Source organism: Anneissia japonica, unplaced genomic scaffold (genome assembly GCF_011630105.1).
Source record: "Anneissia japonica isolate Jap-2015-1 unplaced genomic scaffold, ASM1163010v1 scaffold2191_len329779_cov167, whole genome shotgun sequence".
NCBI lineage: Eukaryota > Metazoa > Echinodermata > Crinoidea > Comatulida > Comatulidae > Anneissia > Anneissia japonica.
Genome location: NW_022758203.1, coordinates 201938 through 226529, shown reverse-complemented (window position 1 = coordinate 226529; position 24592 = coordinate 201938). Strand labels below are relative to the sequence as shown.

Genomic DNA, 24592 nt, shown 5'->3' with positions numbered 1-24592 from the left:
TACTTTTAGGAGCATGATGGTCAGTTTGATGTTGAATGTTTTGAAAAAGTTTGTGTTGATGAGACAATGGTTTTCCTCGGTGAGATAAATCGAAATACTGGGATACTAGAATGGCAAGACTTTCCATCTACACATGACCTTGAAACACACCTGAGGGCGGTGTTTACAAAACAGATTGATCATTATGGGTTTTGTTTTATCAAATGTGCAGTCAGCACTCACAAGTTAGCTCAGCAACTACTGATTGTACCGCCTTTTATTCCGCCTAATAAGAATTCAAATTCGCTATCAAAATTCAATATTAATATCATGCTAGTCGATTCGGTCTCACATAGTCATTTTCTTCGCTCCATGCCGACAACTCTCAAAACACTTCAATCAATTCAGAAAACATCAACATCAGTATTTAATTTTGAATTATTTCAGTCTCTGAAAGCTAGGACTTACGAAAACTTACAGGCAATGGTTTCTGGTGTGTTGTATGACGACGAGAGACCGTATTTAGAGCCAGAATTACCACCTGTGCCAATATATCTAGAACGTTTGTTATCCGGATTCAAAAAGCAAGCATACGAAACCATGTACACGGAAGACCTTTGTTGGACTTATAGATCAGGACTTGTAAAAAAGCTTTTAGCATTGATGCCAAAAGGCAACATCACAACCAGGTGGCAACGTTTGAAAATGAAGTTGGAAAAAGCCAAGATTGATCGCATAGATATGACATTATCGAGTTGTGAGATATTACATTATAATAATATATATAACCCATTTTTTGGACCTCCAGCAGTATGCTACAACGGGCAATATCAACACCATTATATATTGGATTACCTGAGTAAAAGACAGAAGTCTTTAGAAGCAAACCATCGGTCGTTTTTTCATATCACGTTGCTTAACATAAATCATGAAGGACGTGGTCGTCGTATACAGACTCTAGATGACAGTTTAGCGGATTATTTAAAAATCGCTTCAAAATTAAACAACACATTTACCATCGTTCTCTCTGATCACGGAAATACCTACGGCGAATATATTGGGAGAAGTGAAGAAGGTAGAGTGGAAATGTTTCATACTTTTTTATTTATGGTTGTTCCACCAGGTGTTTCCAAAACCTTAGGAGAAAAGCGTATGAGTGCATTAAATGTGAACTAACAGCGTCTTGTGAGTATTCTGGACATCCATTATGCTCTGAGGGTTTTAAGCGAAGGAAAGGTAGATAAATTAGATGAAAAACACCAGAAATATTCAGTTAAGGCTGATGGGATCTTCTCAGAGATAGCATCAAACAGATCGTGTGATAGCATTCCTAAAATTGATCCAAATATCTGTATCTGTGAGGGTTATGAATATCCTGCTGACAATAATGCAAGTTACGCAGTGATGGCGGAATTCGCTCTTGGTTCCATCAACAACGCAATACAGCAGCAATTTCGCAAATCAAATCCAGATGCAATGAGAGGCTTTGGTTCCTGTCAACGACTAGTGGCACACGATTTTGGTAACATCAAACAAAGACAAAATGAGGTATATATACTGTCTCTTATACACATCTAGATGTGTATAAGAGACAGCATGTAAGCATGTTGTATGTACGGATACTCTCGTAGGACCTTCCAGTAATTTTTCTATTCGAGAGAAATTTACATGTATATATGCTATTATTTGTGTTAAATGTAATAAGGTTTATATAGGAGAAACGAAAAGGAGGCTTGGAGATAGATTCGTTGAACATTTGCGCTCTATCAACCTTAACACATCAGGTCTTCCTATAGCCGAACATTTTAATGATAATCATGATATTAATAATGATATATTAGTTACCGGTATCAAACAACGCAATTCATCTGAATTTAATCGTAGACGTTTGGAGGAACGTATTACTTTTCAACTAGGAGTAGTAAGTATGGACGTTATAGGAGGTTATTAAATATGTAAAGTAAACAATGGGAATAATATGAAAACAATTGTTTATATTATATATAAATAATGCAAGGTACACGGTCTGTCTCTTATACACATCTAGATGTGTATAAGAGACAGGTTTGAAACATACGAACGATAAACCACGAAAGTCCTAACATTTACAATTAGGCCTACTATTTTTTTTTCTCTTTGCGGCAGGAAAGCCATTTGTTACCAATCACAATAAAAATCAATATACACTATAATAATAATAATAATAATAATAATAATAATAATAATAATAATAATAATAATAATAATAACTCAACGTTTGTACTTTCACAAAACTAATATAGGCCAACCTTATTGGCAACATTTTCAACACATTCATTTTGTTTTGTAAACTTTTGCATAATTTTTATCTCACAATAATTATAGCAATCAGAGCAATTTATTAATTATTTTATGCACTCCTATATAATTATGTTATCTATCGTTCTTAGGAATGAACAAACACATTTTCATCATTAATTCTTTCATTTTTATTTATAAATGCAAGCCTCATTAATAGAAATATGAAACATATCTATATTTTTCGACGTTGGTGTTCGCAGTTAATGCCCTGTTCAACCTATCAATTTTTATTTGACATGCCTATATATGGTCATTATGACATCACGTCATGACCACAATATAACTACATCATGACTATATATGGGTATACAAGTTTTTTTTCAAAGAAAATTTTATAATTTGGACAGAGCTTCATCGAAAATGCTCTCATAGTGTATATTTATTCTAGAATTTTCACTCATTTACCTACGATAAATTTAACTTCACATTGGATAATTTTGGCTGTAATTTGGTGGGTTTATTTAGATTTATCTGTGTATTTCCCCATAAATATTCTTTTATTTCTACAGCTGTTTTAGTCATTGTTTTACTGACATTTTTAAAGCAATATGTTAATATCGCTTTGAATATTTTAGTTAATCTATTCAATAAAAATTTTTAATACGTTGACATTTGATATAATATGAGAATAAAAATGAGAGCGTAGTTTTGTATATTATACTTACATTATTATGTTTATAGTATACTTTATTATGTTTAATTGTGATTTATAAGGGAATAAAACATCACAACGGAAACTGTCTTGATTGACCACCGTTAGTTGTAATCATATGTAGGCCTAATTAATGATAGGCCTATATTGGCCGTATTCGACTGGTCGTTCTTCGTTAAACCACGCCCACCTGCGCAGTGGTAACATTTTACTTAACGAAGACGACGAGTCAAATAAAAAACTGGTAAATACTCCACAAAACAAAATGGATGTATAATTACCGCGAAACACGCTGCGTAATCAAGTTTGCTTCGGATTGTGGCAGTAGGCCTATGGGTTTTTCGTTAAAAAATGTTTTCATCCCGTTTTTGAAATTATGTTAGTCTTCAATTTTTGACTTCATGTGGGTAAATATTATAATTTTTATTTTCTGAAATTTAGTCTAAATTATATTAACGCAAATGTTGTTGCTAAACTGACCAATTGGGCAAGTTTGTTTGTTTGTTTATTTGTTTGTTTTGTTTGTTTGTTTGCATTCTGGTTACGTTAATTTTCGTTGTCAACGAAGTCTATTTCACGAATCAGTAGAATGAAAATAATACTCAACGAAAAATCGTAGTCAACGAAATGAACCAGTCGAATAAGCTCTTTGCTTTTTTTGTCTATTGTTTAATTTGGTAATACGTTAAGAATACTGTAGCGTTTTCTTAACCCGGGTATTCTCTGCGCCCAACAGTCGTCGTGAATTATAAGGATTGCGTTGAACAGAACATGTAGGGACATTCCTAGAAAGAATTGAACCAAATATTTGCATCTGCCAGGATTATGAACACGATGCAATAAATAATGCAAGGTACACGGTGATGGCAAATTTCGCTATTGACAATTTAAATAATGAAAATTCAACAACAATTTCAGGCATCGAATTCCAACACCAAGGAAAAAATTGGTCTTGTCAACGTCTAATCTTGAAAGCATCAAACAAACCTTTTATAAGGTTAGACATGATACCAAAGAACTTAAATAGCAGAAGAATGAGCTGTTCCGCGTATTTGCATTAAAATTGATGGAACATCCGCCCTCCCGCAAATGGGGTAAAATTTTAATATGTTACTAAGTGGAGAAACTACAGGAAACAAATGAACCAGAGCGGCGCCTTTATTATTACTATATAGCGCCGGTGCGCCGGCGGATGGGGTAAAATTGCTCTCCGTGTACCCACAATGCCTTTTGAACGGATGTTCCACTTTATTGGGAAGCTGCTCTATCTTTTGCTATTTATTATCTTTGATGATAAATAACAGCTGCCGCCACTTCCATGCCACTGTCACTACAAAACTACCGTCGCCGCCTGCTACTACTACACAATAATTATACAATTAAGAATATTTAAAGATATAATGAATTTGTTTTCTATTATTCAGAATGGAGATCATGAAGTAAATATGAATATACATATTCAAAACCTGGATAATTCATCATTAACACTTTTATCTTCAAGCGCCAGTGAAAACAGGCGCTATACAAATTCTCCAATTTATTATTATTATTATAATTATTATTATTATTATTATTATTATTATTATTATTATTATTATTATTATTATTATTATTATTATTATCATTATCATTATTAATGGACATATTCATGGTGGCTGTAAAAGTTACGAGGAAGGAAAACGAGGGCATACAGTTTGTGGCATACGAGCGATTAACACCGTGTACAGTCCACCTGAAAAATGTGTTGACAAAGGTGTTTTAATGAAGTTATGTGTTTGCTCCTTATCAACCAGGCAAACTCAAAATCAGTGATAACACGAGACATCAATGGCTCTGAAATGAAACCAAGGTAGCTCCAGATATTTTCCGATAGGGATCCGACACGGGTCTTGGAGCTGACAGGAGCCTCGATCTAGAGTCTCGGAATAAAAAAAAATTATAGTAGGGTCGACAGGAAGTGTTTTTGTGGCTTAATACGGCCCATGCTAAGCTGGCTATAAAAACTCTCCCTACGTAGACCACGTTACTGGCAATCAAAATAACGTTATTTGGATAGGCAAATTATTATTTTGGTCTGACGACCTCATCCGTGTCTAGGCCAGTCCGACGGGGAAGGGAATTCTTTCCCCACACTGGAATCTGTGATTCAAATCAATTTCAAAATTGTTTTATTTTCGCGTATGTACGGTACCATTCATCGGATAATACTTTACCAAAAATCTTGTTTCATAAAACTTCACAACACGGGATAATTCTGCTGGATATCAATATCATCGGAGGTTTTCAGTACTATACGCGAAAACTCCAAAAATCTTTGTTTCAAAACTTGTAATCAAACCTCCGATTTCGGAGTTTCTCTCTATATAGAGAGAGCAAAACATTTACTTAACCCTCCGATTTCGGAGGTTTGCGTACATAAGAGACAGACTATATAGCGCCGGTGCGCCGGCGGATGGGGTAAAATTGCTCTCCGTGTACCCACAATGCCTTTTGAACGGATGTTCCACTTTATTGGGAAGCTGCTCTATCTTTTGCTATTTATTATCTTTGATGATAAATAACAGCTGCCGCCACTTCCATGCCACTGTCACTACAAAACTACCGTCGCCGCCTGCTACTACTACACAATAATTATACAATTAAGAATATTTAAAGATATAATGAATTTGTTTTCTATTATTCAGAATGGAGATCATGAAGTAAATATGAATATACATATTCAAAACCTGGATAATTCATCATTAACACTTTTATCTTCAAGCGCCAGTGAAAACAGGCGCTATACAAATTCTCCAATTTATTATTATTATTATAATTATTATTATTATTATTATTATTATTATTATTATTATTATTATTATTATTATTATTATTATTATTATCATTATCATTATTAATGGACATATTCATGGTGGCTGTAAAAGTTACGAGGAAGGAAAACGAGGGCATACAGTTTGTGGCATACGAGCGATTAACACCGTGTACAGTCCACCTGAAAAATGTGTTGACAAAGGTGTTTTAATGAAGTTATGTGTTTGCTCCTTATCAACCAGGCAAACTCAAAATCAGTGATAACACGAGACATCAATGGCTCTGAAATGAAACCAAGGTAGCTCCAGATATTTTCCGATAGGGATCCGACACGGGTCTTGGAGCTGACAGGAGCCTCGATCTAGAGTCTCGGAATAAAAAAAAATTATAGTAGGGTCGACAGGAAGTGTTTTTATGGCTTAATACGGCCCATGCTAAGCTGGCTATAAAAACTCTCCCCACGTAGACCACGTTACTGGCAATCAAAATAACGTTATTTGGATAGGCAAATTATTATTTTGGTCTGACGACCTCATCCGTGTCTAGGCCAGTCCGACGGGGAATGGAATTCTTTCCCCACACTGGAATCTATGATTCAAATCAATTTCAAAATTGTTTTATTTTCGCGTATGTACGGTACCATTCATCGGATAATACTTTACCAAAAATCTTGTTTCATAAAACTTCACAACACGGGATAATTCTACTGGATATCAATATCATCGGAGGTTTTGAGTACTATACGCGAAAACTCCAAAAATCTGAGTTTCAAAACTTGTAATCAAACCTCCGATTTCGGAGTTTCTGCGTACTATTATTATAAATTCAACAAGCTCTCTCTATATAGAGAGAGCAAAACTTTTACTTAACCCTCCGATTTCGGAGGTTTTGCGTACTAGGGCTATACGCGAAACCTCAAAAATCGAAGTTTCCAAACTTTTAACTAACCCTCCGATTCCTTTGGTTTTGCGTAGTAGCTTGTTTAATTAATAGTAAGCAGAAATTCTGAAATCGGAGGGTTGATTAAAAGTTGAAAACTCCGATTTTGGAATTTTCGCATATACGACGCAAAACCTCCGAAATCGGAGTTCTGGCAGCGGGCGCAGACACTCTGGAGTAACTACACAATGCGGCGGACCACGCCCATAGGCAATTCAGCACAATGACGCTGCGAGTTATTTTCCTAACTTTCTTTTTTACCATTACCGTATATTACAGTACTAGGAATATGCTATTGCAAAAAAAAAAAAAAAAAAAAAAAAAAAAAAAAAAAAAAAAATGCGTGTGTGAAGAATAAACAAAATGATTACTGTATACTGCGTCTGTTTATACCCTACCCATTCTGGTTACCAGTATTTATTTTTGATACTGTATAGGCCTATTATTATTACTGTTATTGTTGCTGCTGCTATGGAGAACTTCGAGAACAATTAAAAATGTTAAGGGGAAAATAACACAAAATAGGATATTCCCCTCTGAATATTAGCGCTAGTTAGTATTATCGTTATTACTATAATAATCATAAATGACAAAAACACTTGTATTGTTATCATTCGTTAACAATCTTAAGAATAAAGACAACAATAATCATATTTTAGGTTTTATTCTTCTATCTCTCAATACAGAAATATACATAATAATGGTAACCTTACAACAATCATACCCGAAATAGTAGTGGACGTTTCATGGTGTCCTTATTTGTCTAATAAAAACGCACTACTCAGTTGGTCCCATCCAAGGTGGGTGAAACTTTTAGGAAAAGTCCCATCATCTATCATACCCCATATTTGGAAAATGTATTCAGTAAATCATTATCGAAGTTATTGCTTATATTGCACATACAAGAGCGACACCAGCGTGCTCTATGTGGCTCCCTCCGTCAGTAGAAACAAATTATGGGAAATTCTCGAACACATTAAGCCTCCAAAGGCCAAAGTAGGCCTCCCGGATCCATCTCCAGATGCACGGAACTTCAGCTTCTCAACCCCCTACAGTCTCTAACAACAAATAAAGTTACTGGAATGTCAAGGTTCAAGGTTCAGCAAATAAAAGAAATTTTATGTTTTATAAATCCTCAATAATGATATACATGGGAGCTTTTGATTTACGCAATGCTAGTACGGATTCACTCATGCATGACCGTCCTACGTTCTCTGCACCAAGTATAGTAGATTTGGTCAAATTGCATCCTAGAATCCATGTGTTACTGTTCTTGCATGCGCAGATGATTTTGTGACGTCATTACATTCTACCTCTTACTGTGTCATGCAATCAAAAGGTCCCTATTACTGTAATATATTTCGCCCTCAAATTCAAAATCCCAAAGCATATATACATATTCCTAATAATCGATTAATAAATAATTTAAAAACTAAAGAAGCAAACAAGAATTGCATCCATAATTAAATTAGGCCTAATATATTATCAATATTATTTTCAACTGATATAACTTTTATTATATAAAAAATTATTATATAGATAAGGAATCAATTATTTTCACCTAATACTAGAATAAGTATATATTGCTGTTACTTTCTTTCACATCAGTAATAAAACCTAAATTAATTAATTATTTTATTTCGACAATAAAGTATTGCTTTACCAAGCCATCTAACAAAACAAGACGAAGATCTTAAAACTACAAAATATTAAGAAAATGATGTAAAAATTTAAGATTAAATTAAAAAATAGGCTTATTGTCTATAGTAATATTATATATATAATATGTAAAAGTAATACATGTACTATTATTATATTAATATTTATAAAATTATGAATTAAGAAAAACAATAAAAAAATAATAACAGTGGTGATGACGACATCGATGATAATAATAATAATAATGATAATAACAATAATCATAATAACAATAATAATAATAATATAATATTAATAATAATAAAATAATTACATACAGCACTAATAAATATAAGTAAAAAATGTACTTCCTAAATAAATTTTTTCTATACTAACACTTCACTTTTATTGAGGTGAAGCAATTGGTGCAATGCTCAACCTCAAGGTCAAAATTCAAAATTCTTGTTTTGTAAGTCACTTGTACCTTTTCCAGACAAGACACTTTATCTTCATTTGAGTATAAATGGGTACCGAGAAAAGTAAAAAGAACATATTATGCTGCTCTGTCTCTTATACACATCTAGATGTGTATAAGAGACAGTTCTACGTCTTACTGTGTCATGCAATCGAAAAAGTCCCTATTACTGTAATATATTTCGCCCTCAAATTCAAGATCCCAAAGCATATGTATACATATTCCTAATAACCGATTAATAAATAATTTAAAAAACTAAAGAAGCAAACAAGAATTGCATCCATAATTAAATTAGGCCTAATATATTATCAATATTATTTTCAACTGATATAACTTTTATTATATAAAAAATTATTATATAGATAAGGAATCAATTATTTTCACCTAATACTAGAATAAGTATATATTGCTGTTACTTTCTTTCACATCAGTAATAAAACCTAAATTAATTAATTATTTTATTTCGACAATAAAGTATTGCTTTACCAAGCCATCTAACAAAACAAGACGAAGATCTTAAAACTACAAAATATTAAGAAAATGATGTAAAAATTTAAGATTAAATTAAAAAATAGGCTTATTGTCTATAGTAATATTATATATATAATATGTAAAAGTAATACATGTACTATTATTATATAAATATTTATAAAATTATGAATTAAGAAAAACAATAAAAAAATAACAGTGGTGATGACGACATCGATGATCATAATAATAATAATAATGATAATAACAATAATCATAATAATAAAAATAATAACAATAATAATAATATAATAATAATAATAAAATAATAAAATAATTACATAGAGCACTAATAAATATAAGTAAAAAATGTACTTCCTAAATAAATTTTTTCTATACTAACACTTCACTTTTATTGAGGTGAAGCAATTGGTGCAATGCTCAACCTCAAGGTCAAAATTCAAAATTCTTGTTTTGTAAGTCACTTGTACCTTTCCAGACAAGACACTTTATCTACATTTGAGTATAAATGGGTACCGAGAAAAGTAAAAAGAACATATTATGCGCGAAATCCCACCTCTTGTACAGCTGGCGTAAATGCTAAGGAAAAAGAGATGGCCATTTTGACCTTTGAACCTAGAGCACTGCTTCTGCCTGCACAGTACCCTCTATTGATGGAACAGTATATAATCATAAGTATAATACATTTATATACTACGTAATTATATAATTACATGATGGAAATATTTTGGAATTATTTTAAAAATATGAAAATACAATATGATTTACAGTCAATTAATTATTCCTTCTGGAGCCTTTAAGGTAGATAATAATGGAATGAAAATCTATTAAGTTTGCTTCCATAAAATTGCTACACGGTCGCTACAATGTTTTCACTAAAATCAATACACTGCGTGTTAAATTACCACTAAACGTCACTGTTCAGCAACATCCTAGAAGAAACACATCAAAATGATTTGTTGATCGAACATTATTTTATACTGTTTTGACAATGCTAACCTGTATTAATTCCAGAGTAGTATTGGATCCATTTCACATAACGAAAAGGCCGAGTTAAAGTTGAGTTGCGCCGACCCGCAGCAATCATGGCTTCAAAAACATTAGGAGCGGTTTGGTGTAGTGGATGCTTTTCTGCTTCTAAACCATGAGGTCGGAGTTTTAATTCCTCGCTGTGTATTTTGTTTGTGTCCTTAAGCAAGGCAATTTACCTACGGTTGTCTGTCTCCACCCAAGAGTACAAGTGGGTACCAGGTAGCTTCAAACACAAAATGAGCTGATTACAGCTGCAACATTATGCAATTCTCCCTAGGAGCTAAGTATGTGTTCCATGTATGCTTGATCCAATGACTAGGGGTAATAATGTAAGCGCATATAGCTCTCTACAATATGCGCTATATAAGTCAATTATTATTATTAAATACTACTCTATATGGTGTGGTTTAGATTGGCAACTCCAGTGTGTACATGAGTTATTCAACCATGAATGTGTCCAGCACATTGAATGCGGAATGTTTGGCAAAAGGAGCCATAGTTTTAGCCGTTTACAGTAATCTTAAACTCCGGTATTTCAAAATTGGGTAATGAAAAATTCCAATTTGTGTTATTTCAGTACAAAAATGGTACAAGTCAGGATCTTCATTTTGGAATGCACTTTAAACTTGGACATATTATTAACGTAATATGATGACTGACGCACGCTTTGGGTGCTTCATGACGCGATATTTTCTTGTGATTGTTAGTCGCAGTAAAAATATATCGCTGTTCGCGTCTCGTCGGTGTCTCCAAATAATCGCGCCATAATAACAGCATCTCTTTATTATACAACTGCAGCGTGGTGGCATGGAAACAGAAGCTGGGGTCTCAAACCGATGTGGAATATATTTTTCTATCGATAAAGTCAGCAGGCAGCGATAGGAGTCATTTGTTATGGTTGACACATTTTTTCATCCATTTTTTTGGGATTGTTATGATTATAAGTGAAAAAAGTAAATCAATCAATGGTTAAGATTACAAATAAAATATTTGTCAGAAATAGTCAACATTTCGGACAGAAATGAATCACTTTTTTTTGGTGCGCACATCCTGTATGGTGAAAACTTTGTTAAAAAATTCCGAAGATGGGAATGATGTTAGTTGAAAACAATAATGACCTTTGAATTGGTTGATGATGATGTTGGTTTGCAATGATCAGTCATGTTCAGAAGGTAAATGATGTGTAGTTCCATATCCATCATGGCAAATGATCAACCACCTTCATATAAAAATTACAGCTTTCATAATCACTTCAACAAAAACTAATGTATGTCCATAAATTCTGACATATCAAGATCATTAATCTCTGAACCATAATGCTAATTAGTATAATACTGATAACTCCCCTCATGTTTTAGTGAAATAAGATGGAGCCGGGATCTTGCTGGTCCATCTCTGCTATATGACGGAGAACATCTTTCTTCGTTATAACTCCAAGAACTCGTCTGAAACATTCAATAATAATAATATTAATAAATTTCATTTTTATAACACTCATTTCTGAGAACAACTCAAGGTGACTGTGACAACAAAAAAAAGCTGAAAAGCAAGGAACACAACTGCAGTGTGAAATTTACTAAACTATAACATAACTAAGAAACTTATCAAAGAAAGATAGATGAAGGAAGAGGTCAGCAAACTGACAATAATTATAACTAAAAACACAATAAAATACCAAAATAATTATCATGTAATAATCATGAAATTAAAATGTAATTAGTAATTTGGCTTAACATGGTATTATTACAATATAACAGTAGTTAATAATAATGATTATATACCCACTTCCTATGAATATTGGTGGTGGAAACAGTTTCATTTTACTGATTAATTATGCAAATAAGCAATTAGCTTAATTACACAGGTACCCAAATCATGAGGGTCCATCTTTTTACTCTTACCTGACAACAATACCAAATACAATAACCTCCCAGTAGAAAAACAAAAGTGCAAACTTACCCATTGTGCGTAACTAAACACAGCCTCAAACCAAGCTTCCTAAACATCTCAACCACGGTGCTCATCGGTGTCTGATCCGTAATTTGAAAAGGACACTGCAAAAACGAAAAAAAATTCAATGGGAATCATAACTTAAGATAAACCAATATTGTCTTAATGAAAATATTTATTTTATAAATAAGAAACATAATCTCTTTATAAAAAAAATTACCCATAATCCTACTTACAGCATCAATGATGTTGACGAGCTTCAGGGGTGCTGGGGTACCAGGTGGTGCGTACCGAGGTAGATGATGCGAGAAGTATACTTTTGATTGGCTGACCACGCCTTCTTCATTCTCACGCGCCGTTGCTGGAAAAGGCAAATAAATAGGGAGTTAAATGTAAGCCGATAATGATAAGGAATTAATAATAATATGTATGTATTGGAAATGGAATTGCCTACCATTAATTTTTTATATTATTTTACTTATACATTAAATATTTATTTCAATATTAACTAAAAAAAGAGTAAATTTCCTTCTGTAATACTTCTATCTATTGACATGTCAAAGGTTAATTTTTAATTTTCACTGAAGTATATCATAGCACTGCCAGTGGCGTATCTACACAGCGTTTGGCCCAAAGCACACCAATGGCAATTTGCTGAGCAAAAAAATTACACTTAAGTAGTTAAATTAATCACTTATCACTTCCCTTTCCCAGCTCCCACTTCCCAGACTCAACCTTCTTCACCCCAAATGACCCTCATGTCAGTATTTCAAGATACACCCAAGACCACTGCACTCACCTATGGCCCGTGTTAAATCTCTCCTGTACACTAATCCAACAAGTCTCTGCGACTCCGCTGACACAATTACAGGATAGGAGTTATACGTTGTCTCAGTGATTATATTTTCTAAGGGGAAAATATTTAAACTAAAAAGTTACATAATATGACCTTTATTAATAATCAAAAAAATTGGAGGACAGAAAATACGGGTTGCTGCAGGGTTCGAAGCTGTGACCTCTACAATACTGTTCTGAAGGCCTGGCAACTGAGGTAAACCACTCCAGATGGAAAAGTTCATTCCCAGTTCAATACTTTGCTCAAGATAGGATAGAACCTCATCATATCTGTTGCCTATATGAGGTATAGCAATATTGGGAGAATATGAGAATTATCTCATCACTATATTTATCTTACCTTCATTTGCTCAAACAGATTCTTTTTAATGAACAGTTTTTCAATGTTATTATCAAAAACTACAGTGATTTAAAAGTGAGCTCTGTAAAAACACTAAAGTCAAGTCCTGTACTTAGGCAACATAATTATTTTTAGCCTGATTGTGAAGGAATGCACCAATCAGGAAGCAATACAGAATGATGTCATACCTATCTCCTCAACTGACATACTCTCCTGTGTTAGGGATGATAATGGCGGATCAGACCGTCTATGAATGAAAACAAATACAATCAAAGGTTAATCATAATGATGACAGCATCACATTGGCAAGGCGTACAATCACATTCAGGTGGACATCAGTGCCCCATGTGGTGGGGACAAGAATCTACTAAAGGTACTTAAAATTACAATGTAATACAGTACAAGATAGAGTATCTGGATCTGGAGTTTTATTGACCTGACCCCGTTTGCAAACCTATGGAATACTCCTTAAAGGAACTGAGTATGTTATCCATAGCAGTGGTGGATCCAGGAATTTGAAATAGAGGGAGCCCCAGGAGGGCCTCTCACAAATGGTGGGCCCAGACCAACTCAACCCCATCAGAGTAAGTAATTGAAAGCTGTGTTAGTTTTTAACAATAACAGAAAAAGACACTTAATTCAAGTTAAATCTCATTTACTTGGAAACATTCCAATTTAAGGCTGCCTTTTAGTTATATAGGGGCTTTTTTTTTAAATTTCTCTTTAAAAAGCTTAAACATTTTTTAGGTTATTTCTTTTCAGTTGAGTTATAGGTTTTTAGAGTTGTTTGAAGCCTCGTTGAGTTTGCAGGTTCTTGCTCCTTTATTTTAATCTTATACCTTAAGTCTGCTTGCCTTGGACAGAACTACATGCAGCAAAATCTAATTATGAACTCTCCTTAAACCATATTCCCAAAAAAGCTTCTCCCAAAATTGGGGCCCCTATCCACTAGACTAGTATAGTAAACAAGGTACATATAATCTACCTTGGTCTCATTACATCGGCCGCAAGAGTTGTGTAAATAAACTCTTTTTTACTGTCCAGAAACGGATAACCGTTTAACTTAATGTGACCATCATATCTAAATTGCAATTAAGGAAAGAATTAATGCTGACAATGAATAAAAACATAAAAGAAAATAAATCAAATCTGAATCTAAATATTTTGTGGTTATCAATGCAAAATGGTGATGGTTAATCACTGAGGAAAAACTAAACAAAACTGCTTTTGCACAAGTTTGATGGTTTACTGGTATGGCACCTGGCCGGTAATTCTGGATTGTCATCCTAAGTTATAATGAATGATGACAGAACAGTTAATGTGTTTTTATATATTGTTTTCATAGTTTGTTTTAAAATAAACATTTTTTAAGCGCAGGTGTCAACAACATAAACACAAACAAAAATGACATTAATGCACACAGTGTCATAATCACTCGACCAATGTCTGGTGGCGCTACCTTCAATAGAAAAGGATACATTCCTTCATGCACCAGGGCATCACCGACCCACTTACTGATCATCACGGCAACCATGAGCGGGACGATATACTCCAATCCGCCCGTTAATTCAAACATTATGACAACCAATGATACTGTAGAAGGAAAAAAAAAAACACATGCATTTCATTCCAATTTGTATTGACATTTAACAAGAAATTTGATTTTCTTACCCTCGAGCATAAAAGAAAGTAATGGATTCGCCCCACATATTCAGGCAACACTTAATAAAACAATGTTTCTAAATACAACTGGTGATTCCATTATTTTCTTGAGGGTGTTCTACAGTTTACATTAGAAATGAATAGACGAACCTGTCATTCGAGTGACCCCTCCTAGTGTGGCTGCTGCCCCCACCATAGCGTACAGTCCTGGCATTATGCACGGTTCGTTTGGTTTACACGAGTCAAAGAACGTCCAGCCTGGTTTATTGCTGTAAAATAAAATCACAGACTATAATTTGGATGCTTTGTTAATGGAAAAAATGTTAAAGAGGGAGAAGATTTATATTAGGTGTATAACTTATATCAGGACACGATCCAAAAACACTGAAGGGTACTCTACCAACTGCGCCATAATGCTGAAATTTTATGCTCTCTTAAATTTAACCATTGAGAACAAATTTTTCTCAAGGTAGAATTTATTTTGTATAGTAAATATGATAATGATAAAGGAATAAAAATATACCAATATATAGGCCTACTTTTATTATCACTGTCAAATTTATCATCACTTTAATTATCATTACTTAATTATATATGTTATTTAAATTTTTAATATTTGGATTTGAAGATTAATTAGGCAAATGTTGAATTTTCCCATAATGCTTAGGATGCTTTGCTTTTGATTTCACACTATCAAATTCTATGTGTGAAAAAAAAAAAGTTATACGCTCATATTTAGGTGGAATATCACATTTTTTTTGTCACAAAAAAAATTGATAGTGTGTGAGCTTTAGCTTTATAAAGATAATTAGCACAGAGGGCAGCAAATATTCCCATGCTGTAACTAACATGAGTACTTGCTGTGGAATTAAGTTAAATGTCGAAAAAAAATTATAAAAAAGGTTACTTACACTGCAAGTTGTTCAATGCCGATACCCATAATTCTTCCGACGATAGCGCCAACTGCCATACTCGGGATAAACAGGCCTGCTGGTACTTTAATGCCGAACGTGAAGACTGTGATAATGGATTTGAAAAGCAGGGCTAGTGATAGCTGCCACATGGCATGGTAAATTCCGTGGCCCGCGGTGGCTCCAGGCCAGTTCGTTTCATCGGTGTCTGTAATATTTCGTTGATAGTCGCTAAAAAGGAGTAAAAATCAAAGATGAAAACTTTTTTAAATAAAATTTCCATCTGCATTTCTTTCTTAAATAAAAAAAATTGATTTAGGAAATAAAACGTAATTGTCAAAAATTAAAACATATGCCAGTCAAACTGGTGTTTCAAACTAGTCACACAACAAATCTTTGTTTTAATCAAAAACATAGCTTTTCTTTCCCATCATTATCGTAAATTATCCAAATTAATTATCATTATCAAAAGCTAGTCAATTGATCTACAGACATCAAAACTACTAACCATAAATTAAACTCATCTTCTGGGCCACAATTCTGGAAGAGCTTAGCGATTAACTCGCTCGTATTTTGTTTTGTGTATGGATTAAGAAAGCTGACGACAGCTGTAATTAATGTCAGAACAATCACCTGTAATGAAAAAGAAAACAAAAGTTGTAGCTAAAAATACTCCATTTTTGCTTTCGATGACTACATAAACATACCTATGCAGCACCGCTATTTATTTATTTATTACAAATTTGACAAACTTTCATTATTAGTTTATTACTACACTATATTATTGTATAGGCTGATAGATTATTATATTATACACCACTTTCTAGTGTTCCTGATATGTTTATATATCATGATGCCAGTGTCTACCACACTATATGTTGAGAAAGGTCGCAGTTGCAACCGAAATATTGGTGAAGAGAAATAGAAGTTTTCATAATATAAGAGTTGTTTACCTCTGTGATAGCGTAGTTTCCCAGAGAAGATGTTTTACGATATCTGCACCATTTTAAGTTAAAATAATTGAAGAAAGCACCATACAAACCCTGTCAAATATAAAATAACAAAATTAGGTCCTATAAAAAATATTATTACTTTATCACCATATCTAGGCTGGAAAAGTGATGAGGGAGGGAGAAATTTTTTTTTTTTTGCTGAAGCCAAATATCAGCCCTGGGTTGTTTGCTGGTGCATTGATATTCAAAGGAAAATATTATTGCGAAAATACAAACAACATCTACCAACTATTTAATAAAAAAAAAAAAAAAAAAAGTAAAAAAAAAAAAAAAAAAAAAAAAAAGTACCATACAAATAAGAAAAAATTTATTGGACCTTATCAGAAAGAAAACAATAATCAGAATACAAATTTCAGTACCATACAATTAAGAAAAAACTATTGGGCCATATCAGAAAAAATAAACAATAATCAGAATAATAAAATCAAATAAAAACAATAATAATAATAAAAATAATATCACAAAAAAATATTTATACCAATATCATTAGGAATGATAATAGAATATTATAAATATAGCCAGCTAACTAATTAGACCACAGTATAGCAATGGTCTACTGTCAGAGACCATTATCAATATCACAACTATAACCACCTAGGCCTACCTATAAGGAAGTTTTTATTAATCCTTAGTTCTGGATGACGTGAAATAGAGAGAGAAACCCTTATCTTAAATTACCCCATAAATACTATGTGATTTCAAAGAGCTACAAAATAAAACTAATAGGAAAAAATTTGAGATACTTACACCAAAGATGCCAAGTAAAATGAATGGAAAGAGCTCCCAGACGAACCACGGGTTATCGTAATCGATGTAAAACATGACAAGATGATCGGTACTGAACGGGTTGATTGCTCGGAGTACAAAAGCCGCAACAAGAGCACAGAAGAAAGAACGCCACAGCGTCTTCAGTGGGAAATAGTAGCTAACCTAAAGATCATCAAATAAACAATAAAAACATCCATAATTTATTTATTCAGATACATACAATTATATAATAAAATAAAATATAACAAATGTCACCAGGGAGTCTAGATCAGGTTCATTATGTAACATGTGTGGCAAAGAAAAGCCAAACCAGTCACTCCTCAAAATTGTGTTTTGGAGATAATGGCCAAAACATGCTGGAAAGTCAATATTTTGAAAATCTATTTTATTGCACTAAACTAAACTTTATATATCTATGCATCATACTATCTTGTTATTTTCCCCAAATTTTCAACATTAAACAACATATTTTTGGTGACGGTCTTTGCCTGAGAAATAGCTGTAACAGTAAACTTTGAATGCAAATTTCTCAATACAGTTCTTTAAGCAACAAAGAAATGTCGAATTTGAATGTTTCTTGATGTTACCATTTTATAGCTATAAATTATGAAACAAATACACTCAAGTAATTTAGAACTATTATTTTTTTATATTGAAAATTAAAAAAATGTATGGAATTTGCATATGTGTGTAGTTCTAACACGCTGTCTCGTGCTACCCAGTAACAGAAAATCTTGTCGTCCGCCACAGAGGCTGTCTGTTCCGATACACCGGGGTATTCCCCTACTTGTCTCGAATGGTGTACTGGGTTCTTTATAGTGCACACGAGCCATTGTTTAGACTAGGCCTACGGTTTATAGTCCTTATCCGAGAAGACTTGTTCTACCACCAAAACCATAGGCGAGCATGTCGTTCGAACTGGCACCAATATTAAGGCTTTAGGTTGCTCAGCTCGGCCATTCCACTTGCATATCAAGTGTATTTAATGAAATTAGCTTTGAAAAACAAACTGCGAAAGCTCACCTCTTCCAAACTAAACAAGACGCCACCAATTGGAGCACCAAATGCTACGGACACACCTGCGGCAGAAGCCGCTGATAACACCTGTTGTAAAAAAAAAAAAACTTTAAAGAAGAAAATCCTTAAAAATACATACGAGGTTTGATTGTTAAATTGAGTAAGTAGCCTACCACTTGGAAGGTTAGCTTTGTGTTAAAAGATTGAAGAATCTTGTTTGGTTATTTGAAAATGTTGTCTGAAATTATAGGAGTCTCAAAATTAGAGGAGTCTCGAATGTAGAATGCACTGTTGGAAAGGTACTGTGCATACATACTGTTAAATTGGCAAAGTAAATTTTGATGTCATTCTAAAGTTTGATTACTGTAACATACATAGTGGATAAATAAATATTGAAATTTTCTCTTTAGCCTGACATAAAAAGTTTATTTTTTAAAACATTTGCCGAGTTGTATACTAACGCGGCGAGACACAGAGAGCGACATTATAAGCTGTGGAAACACGGCCTCCGACACAAAAAGGTGGAAAAAAAGGGTGGTTCTGCAGCTTTTCCCCAAGGTTTTAATATACTTATAAATCTGTATCTCATTATCCATTCCTGAGCTTTTTGTCACACACCCTTTTGTTTCTAAGAAAAATCAGTGGTACATCAGTATCAAAAAATTTGTTTTCCTTCGGAGTTTCATTTCAAAGGTTAAAATGCCCTTACCTCTCTCTTTTTAGCCTCATTTTTTCCATATTTTGGAAACATGTATGAAAAGATGTTTCCACAGCAGCATGCCACGTGAACAAGTGGCCCCTCCTTGCCCAAACTTAGTCCGGCCGCAACAGCTAACATCATTGTCATCGACTTAATGATTAGAGTCCATTTGCCCAGATAACCTCGGATTATGAATCCACTTAAAATAGTTTTGATCTAAAATATATATAATAAAAAAATAATATAAAACATATGTGGCAAAGACAAGCCAAACCAGTCACTCGTCGCAAATCGTGTTTCAGAGAAAATGGCCAAAACATGTTGGAATGTCAAATTAGTTTGATTACTGTAACATACATAGTGGATAAATAAATATTGAAATTTTCTCTTTAGCCTGACATAAAAAGTTTATTTTTTAAAACATTTGCCGAGTTGTATACTAACGCGGCGAGACACAGAGAGCGACATTATAAGCTGTGGAAACACGGCCTCCGACACAAAAAGGTGGAAAAAAAGGGTGGTTCTGCAGCTTTTCCCCAAGGTTTTAATATACTTATAAATCTGTATCTCATTATCCATTCCTGAGCTTTTTGTCACACACCCTTTTGTTTCTAAGAAAAATCAGTGGTACATCAGTATCAAAAAATTTGTTTTCCTTCGGAGTTTCATTTCAAAGGTTAAAATGCCCTTACCTCTCTCTTTTTAGCCTCATTATTTCCATATTTTGGAAACATGTATGAAAAGATGTTTCCACAGCAGCATGCCACGTGAACAAGTGGCCCCTCCTTGCCCAAACTTAGTCCGGCCGCAACAGCTAACATCATTGTCATCGACTTAATGATTAGAGTCCATTTGCCCAGATAACCTCGGATTATGAATCCACTTAAAATAGTTTTGATCTAAAATATATATAATAAAAAAATAATATAAAACATATATTCCAACACTATTATCATTATCATCTTCATTAACTACACAAACAATACTGTACTATTATTTGTATTATCATCATCATATGTAAAATAATTTTTTTTTTTTCATTTCGTCAAGAGTCAATGCATCTTGGAAAAACATGCTACATAGATTGTGTATTGTGTGCAGTTTTACAAATATTATTATTATTATTATTATTATTATTATTATTATTATTATTATTATTATTATTATTATTACAAAATGATATTTGCCCTACCTGACGTGTTATTAGTACTGAATGCATAGTACATTCCAAAATACTTGCAAAAAAAATCTCGCAAGTGAGTCAGGTGGGAAAAAAAAAGCCATTGGAATAGCATTGCAGTACCCGCCACTACTTTGGGATCAGATTTATCACTAGCTAACATGCGCAGGCTCGGTGGTCTAGTGGTTAAGAAATCAGGCTAGCTATATGGAGGCAAAGGGTTTCGGTTCCCACCCGAATCACTTGATCACATGATTTTTTTCACAAGTATTTGGGATTGTGCTGAGCATTCATTACTTATAACATGTCAGGTAGGGCAAACATCATTTCATATTATTTCTCCTGACGAAAAAAATGCCATTGGAATATTAGTATTATTATATTATTATCAATTATTATTGTAATCATTATCAACATCATCCTTATGATCACCAACAATAAAGCAACATTAAATAATGGATATTAATCTAGCATTCATTATTTGTACTTAGTTATGAATAATTATATTAATTTAAATTATTATATTTGTTATCAATCAAAGAATAAAATGATATCAAACATAAATATCCACAAGGAAATTACCACTCTTGAACACTTATTGATGGAACTCAATGTATCAATTGCTTTCTTGATGGATTCTCTTATCTTTAAAGCTTGACTACATCAATCTTTTTTTTTTGTTATTGAATTTTTATAAACATGTTTTAGTTTATTTTATCTTTTTCTTTTTATTAGGTCTATTGTAATTTTTTAATGTATTTTAACGTCTTTTTAATTATTGTATTCATGTTTTTTATACTCTATTTCAATAATATATTTGAATAGTATATTTAGAATTATAATTGTTAACATAATATTTTATATTATTTGACGTTGTCATAAGGAAAGCCCCTCGACAGTAAATAAATCTTCTACTTTTGCGCAATCACCTGCCACATGACAACTATATATTTATATATTATTATGGCGCAATAAAAAAAAACAAAGGCTGTTTGGCACATTATAAGCAAATGAAAGGGGAAAAAACAAACAACACTTTACCTCTGGGATGCCAGACCCACAGGCATAGGGTGCAAAGACCCTGACAAGCATTACAGCCATCAGTGCCATAGTAACAGCTAAGATCACAAAAAACAAATAGTTGATCAGAAACGCAACAGTTCCCTGTTCCTGAATCCCAAGTATCTCCGCCCACGTGTACCACTGAGGGCAGTCTATTTCACCAAAGCCGGTATTGTTTGTCGCCCAGCAACACTGTTCCGTGTTCAACCAGAAGGCTTTACGGCATACGCCATTTTTGAGGTCACTCATCCATCCTGTTCCTATATCTATGATACCGGCACAACTGCCTAAAAGAAAAATTTAAAAAAAAACCAGCTAATGATAAAATAATTAAAAAAATCATCTGATTTTTATATATTTTAGATGAAATATGAATATAATAATAATAGTAATAATAATAACAATATGATTTACATAGCGCCTTTCCAAAATGATTGAGGCGCTTCATAATGACTAAAACCACCTAATATCTGTAAGTCTTACAAAAACAGAATCACTACACGGAGGTAACATTAAACTGAAATGAAACCAATAATAATACTATAAGAATAATTTACAAAACCTGACAAAAATAGGAATTATCTAAAATTTACAATTTATACAGTATTATTATACAATTATTATTATTTAACAATTTAATTAAAGCAAGATTATAATTATATTATATTATTCAGGTCTATAAGAATATAAACATTTGAGAGAATCCAATTCAAATACTTACTTGAATTGGGAAATATATAATGATGATGATAATGGAAATAATTATTAAAGAGACACTTCACATGATAAAGATAGCATATTATTACAATTAATGTTCAATATAAATATGCAAATCAGCATGACCTTTGTCCTACCTGCAGCTATACCAACCAATAGAACGACGAGCCATCCTGAACCGTCATCAATGGATGCGCAGAACCGAGCCCAACATGATTGCTTACGTTTGTTTCGTATCTTTTTTTGTCGTTGCATGTACCGGTTCTTATCGTGCAACCAATCTATCGTGTAGAAGTCTTCATATTTGTCATTGATTCCTGGTGCCAGAGGCTCAAATGTGTCCACCAATGAGCTGCCTGCAAAGCAATATAACAAACATTTAAAAAATGTATCAACCAATCAACTGCCTGCAAAGTGATAATACAAACATTTAATAAATGTATCAACGAATCAACTGCCTACAAAGCAATAGTACAAATATTTCAAAAATGTATCAATCAATCAACTGCCTGCAGAGTGATAGTACAAACGTTTAAAAATTTTCTTACTCAATTTTAATTACTTACTAATTTTTAATTATATATTTCTATATTTTAATTATATATTTTGTTGTATATTGTAGTATAGAGTATTTGCATGTGATAAAGTTGAATAAATAAATTATAAATATTCATTTATGTACATTTTGATTTTAAAGATAGTACTTCTGTCTAGTAAACACAATAATTAAATCATTAATTAATCATAAAATTCATTACACAATATGGTACATACAGTACTATACAATTTAAACTAATTAAATGTATTTTTTTTAAACATTCTGATAAATACTTAACATACATTACTTATTCATACATATCAATTCATTACAACAATTTAGTATGCAGTAAAATACCTTTTAAAATATTGTTTAATAAATTATATAAATATCTAAAGATACTCCTTGCATTCCTAGCTATTTAGGAGAAAAATGCATCCATTAATAATCTGAATTACTCTGTTTATCAACATCAGAGATTTTTACGATGCCATTTACAAAGTCACTACGCTACGTCAAAATATAGTAATAGCATCGTCATAATCTTTAACTCCCCTGTGAAAAGTGGTACGGTTCGTCTCGTAAGCTGAGGTTAAGTATGAAATATATTATAAGAAGCTACATTGAGCTTCTCACTCCTGACATTCAATCTTGATCAATTTATTGCTCTTGAAGTTTTACAAAAAAAGGTGGATAGGTGTCCTCAATATTATATAAATAATATATATGAAGAATATAATTAACATAATTAAAAATAAAATTAGCATATAATAAAAAGTGGAGAAATCCAATATTTTAAAAAGGCATTGTTTAAAACAATATTTAATATTATTAGTAATAATGTTAATATAATTAACAATAATATAAAATAGTAATACAAGTTGTTAAAATTTCAGTCAAAAATAATGATGATGATTATAGAGTAATAATAATTATATTAATAATAAACACCTCAAATTATATGGATTTATGTTGAGAGGTCATGTGTTTTAATTACCTTGCGTCAGGTCAATAATTCCTCGTTTTGAGTGGCGGGACTTTCCATCACTGATATCCAACAATTCATCGTCGTCATCTGGGTCGTTAAATGTACTCTGATAGTGATTGCTATTTAAAGATTCCGTCTCATCTAGTAACCGTGAATGTTCCATGGGTTCTAGTTCTACCCTGAGAAAAAAAGGTATATAAGAAATAACGTATCTTAATAATTATGTTGTAATTATATTCACTATGTAATTCTTCTATCTATTGAGGTACAGTATTCCGAAATAAAGTGAAATGAAAATGAAAAATATTTATAATTTAAATCACAAGTAGTAGTGACTCGACTGAAGTGTTTGTGATGCACAAGCACTCGTATAGAATGTATAAAATTTACTTATAAATATGAAATGGATTTAAAAAGAAAAATTTTGTTGCCTACTAAAATTATGATTATAAACATCAAAGTTTAATAAAAAATATTATCAAATAATATTATTTTATAGTGCTCATATTATTCACTATATATATATATACATATAC

The 24592-nt window shown here is 32.5% G+C and overlaps 2 protein-coding genes across 5 annotated transcripts in view; one reads left to right on the top strand and one right to left on the bottom strand.

Moving 5' to 3' along the window:
* The window catches only part of LOC117125191, a 4625-nt gene extending 3104 nt beyond the window's left edge, over positions 1-1521 (top strand). The window contains exon 4 of the mRNA XM_033271615.1: positions 10-1521. Within this exon, the coding sequence (XP_033127506.1) occupies positions 10-1155 (1146 nt within the window). The 3' untranslated portion in view covers positions 1156-1521. The remainder of the gene's footprint in view (positions 1-9) is intronic.
* Positions 1522-8618: 7097 nt separating this feature from the next.
* The window catches only part of LOC117125188 (H(+)/Cl(-) exchange transporter 3-like), a 21361-nt gene continuing 5387 nt past the window's right edge, over positions 8619-24592 (bottom strand). For 3 of the 4 annotated variants that reach the window (XM_033271612.1, XM_033271609.1, XM_033271610.1), the window contains 17 exons: positions 24066-24235; positions 22668-22886; positions 21793-22100; positions 20264-20470; positions 18878-18958; positions 17834-18016; positions 17027-17116; positions 16582-16706; positions 16074-16304; positions 15313-15431; positions 14979-15093; positions 14486-14581; positions 13689-13747; positions 13105-13212; positions 12542-12666; positions 12315-12409; positions 9587-11800 (listed from right to left, as the gene is read on the bottom strand). In XM_033271612.1, the coding sequence (XP_033127503.1) occupies positions 11710-11800; positions 12315-12409; positions 12542-12666; positions 13105-13212; positions 13689-13747; positions 14486-14581; positions 14979-15093; positions 15313-15431; positions 16074-16304; positions 16582-16706; positions 17027-17116; positions 17834-18016; positions 18878-18958; positions 20264-20470; positions 21793-22100; positions 22668-22886; positions 24066-24235 (2422 nt within the window). In that variant the 3' untranslated portion in view covers positions 9587-11709. Of the gene's footprint in view, positions 8844-9586; positions 11801-12314; positions 12410-12541; positions 12667-13104; positions 13213-13688; positions 13748-14485; positions 14582-14978; positions 15094-15312; positions 15432-16073; positions 16305-16581; positions 16707-17026; positions 17117-17833; positions 18017-18877; positions 18959-20263; positions 20471-21792; positions 22101-22667; positions 22887-24065; positions 24236-24592 lie in introns of those variants that run through there. The other variant, XR_004448067.1, reaches the window with a different exon arrangement.